General features: G+C 44.1%; 1 protein-coding gene across 1 annotated transcript; it reads right to left on the reverse strand.

The window, feature by feature from the left end:
• Positions 1-478: 478 nt before the first annotated feature.
• Positions 479-1165, reverse strand: LOC141041339 (uncharacterized). Its single transcript, XM_073507477.1, has one exon. The coding sequence runs from the start codon at positions 1163-1165 to the stop codon at positions 479-481; it is 687 nt and encodes a 228-aa protein (XP_073363578.1).
• Positions 1166-2507: the final 1342 nt, after the last annotated feature.

Consider the following 2507-nt stretch of genomic DNA (forward strand, 5'->3'; position numbering starts at 1 on the left):
TGTCCTCTGCCGTAGTTTTATTTTTTGGACCTTCGTGTTAAGTCTGGCTGGGTTTGCTACCATGTATGATTTGTGCTGCTAGTTCATTAATTTAGTTTCTAGCTGTAGTTTATATCAGGGGCTTGAAAGACCATGTGGTTTCTGTTAATGGAAAATCAGAGGGGGCAACCCTTCTTTTGATTAAAAAAACTTTCTCTATGCAATTAAAAAAAATTCTCTATTCAAACCCAGTTGAGAACAGTATTCATTATAAATCTGAAATAATCTTTTGGTAAAAATGGCTATCGCATTCTGTATCATAGCTAGCGAAACCGAAACAAAATAAACGTCTTAAGTATAATATCTCATGAACGTGGATCAAATTAGGCAAGACAGCTAGAATAAAGGATGATTCAACTTGTAGGAAATTTGAACTTACGACTTACTAGCAGTATAATAAATTTTACAGACTATCAGCTAGATAAATAGAAGAAACATTTTAGGTTGATTCATTCTTGCTTCCGGACTTCTTTGACCGCCTAGATGGTTTGGCGAGATGCTGGCACTGACTCTCGAACCCCTTCTGGAAGTTCACCAAGCGCCTGTATACATCGTAGGTGGCATACGCGTCCATGGAAGCATAATAGATGTTCTTCAAGGGCAAGGGTGCTTCTGCCCATATATGGTGGTCATCTTCTGTGATAGCATCCTTCATTTTGTTGTAGCTGTGGTGGATGATGGAACCAGCGTAGTCAGCCAAGCCATACTTTGGCTTAATTGTCACTGGATCAGGCACTCCCCACATATTCTGGATATCCACAAAGTTTTGTACCACCAGACCAACACACTTGAGTTTTTTTCTCGTCATTGTTGATGTCCACCCCAACAAGGTGTACTCCTCGTCGAGCAGGAAGGCGGCAAGCAGGCCATAGTGCTCATCAGCAACGCTTATGTGGTACACGAGGACGTAGATGCCAACGCAAAACTGGACCACGACAGCCATCTGTGTCGGACCACGAGGCCAGGTGTACTCCACATCCAGTGCAACTATCTTCTGGTCGTCGTTCCGCAGCCAGTATTTGAATCTGCCAATGTAGTACTCAACACAGCTAGCCTTGTTCATGTACTTCACAAAATTTTTGGTATTTCCATCTGCCCTAGCAGCATAATCTTTCTCGAACGCCATGCCGGAGGACTATAATTGATGAAACCAGTATAAGAGATGAAGCATGACAATAATATGGTAACAATAAGCCGAGATGAATATGACGGCAGATAGTATAGTAATTTTGGCACTATTGAAAGCTTATGTAAACAAGTGCATGAACAATTTAAACTAAACAAGTACTCCCTCTGTAAAGAAGTCACTGAAGTAGTGAACCAAAAGTTGTTATATTTCCTTGCAGAGGGAGTATATGCGAATTAACAATCAAAATTTATGCTCTTGAAATATTTATCTAAACAATTGCATCAACAATCAAGAATAAACATGTATCTATGAATTGTTCATCGCCCATGCAGATGAAACTGTGTGTACAAACTAAAGAAGCAGGAGAAAAACAAGAAATTGACAAGACAACGGACTAGATGTTGCATGCAGATGAATCTGTGTGCAAAATTCTCATAAGGCAACTGACTACATGTTGCAGGCAGATGAATCTGTTTGCACAGAATAAAGAAGCAGGAGAACAAGAAATTGACAAGAAGAAGGCCATCGTATGTGCTGCTACTGGAGAACTACTAACATAATTGACAGGAAGGAGAACTCATCGATCCAGAAGCCAGATTGTTGGGAGAGTGGGCGACGCAGAGGAAGAGGGAATCAAGAGGACGCAGAGGCAGAGGAACCGTTTTTGGAGAGTCGTGGCAGTGAGGACGAAGCGCCCTCGCGCATGCCCGTCCTAAATAATTGGGACGGGGCTCGTCGCGGCTATTGCAGTCCTCACTTCCTTTCTCATTGTCGGTGTCAAAGCCGGCGGATCTCGGGTAGGGGGTCCCAAACTGTGCGTCTAGGATCGATGGTAACAGGAGACAGGGGACACGATGTTTACCCAGGTTCGGGCCCTCTCTATGGAGGTAATACCCTACTTCCTTCTCGGTTGATCTTGATTAATATGAGCATTACAAGAGTTGATCTACCGCGAGATCATAATGGCTAAACCCTAGAAGCCTAGCCTATGTGTATATGGTAATGAATGTCCCTATCCGGACTATACTCTCCGGTTTATATAGGCACCGGAGAGATCTAGGGTTACATGAGGTCGGTTACATAAGAGGGAATCCTGATAGTCGGTTGCCTAGCTTGCCTTCCATGCCAGGTAGAGTCCAATCCGGACACAGGTATAGTCTTCGGCCTTCGCATCTTCATAGCCCATTGGTCCGGCCCAATGAATAACAGGTCGGACGACCGAGGACCCCTTAGTCCAGGAATCCCTCAGTAGCCCCTGAACCTGGCTTCAATGACGAGGAGTTCGGCGCGCAGATTGTCTTCGGCATTGCAAGGCGGGTTCCCCTTCTTCCGAACTCCA

Source organism: Aegilops tauschii, chromosome 2 (genome assembly GCF_002575655.3).
Source record: "Aegilops tauschii subsp. strangulata cultivar AL8/78 chromosome 2, Aet v6.0, whole genome shotgun sequence".
Taxonomy (NCBI): domain Eukaryota; kingdom Viridiplantae; phylum Streptophyta; class Magnoliopsida; order Poales; family Poaceae; genus Aegilops; species Aegilops tauschii.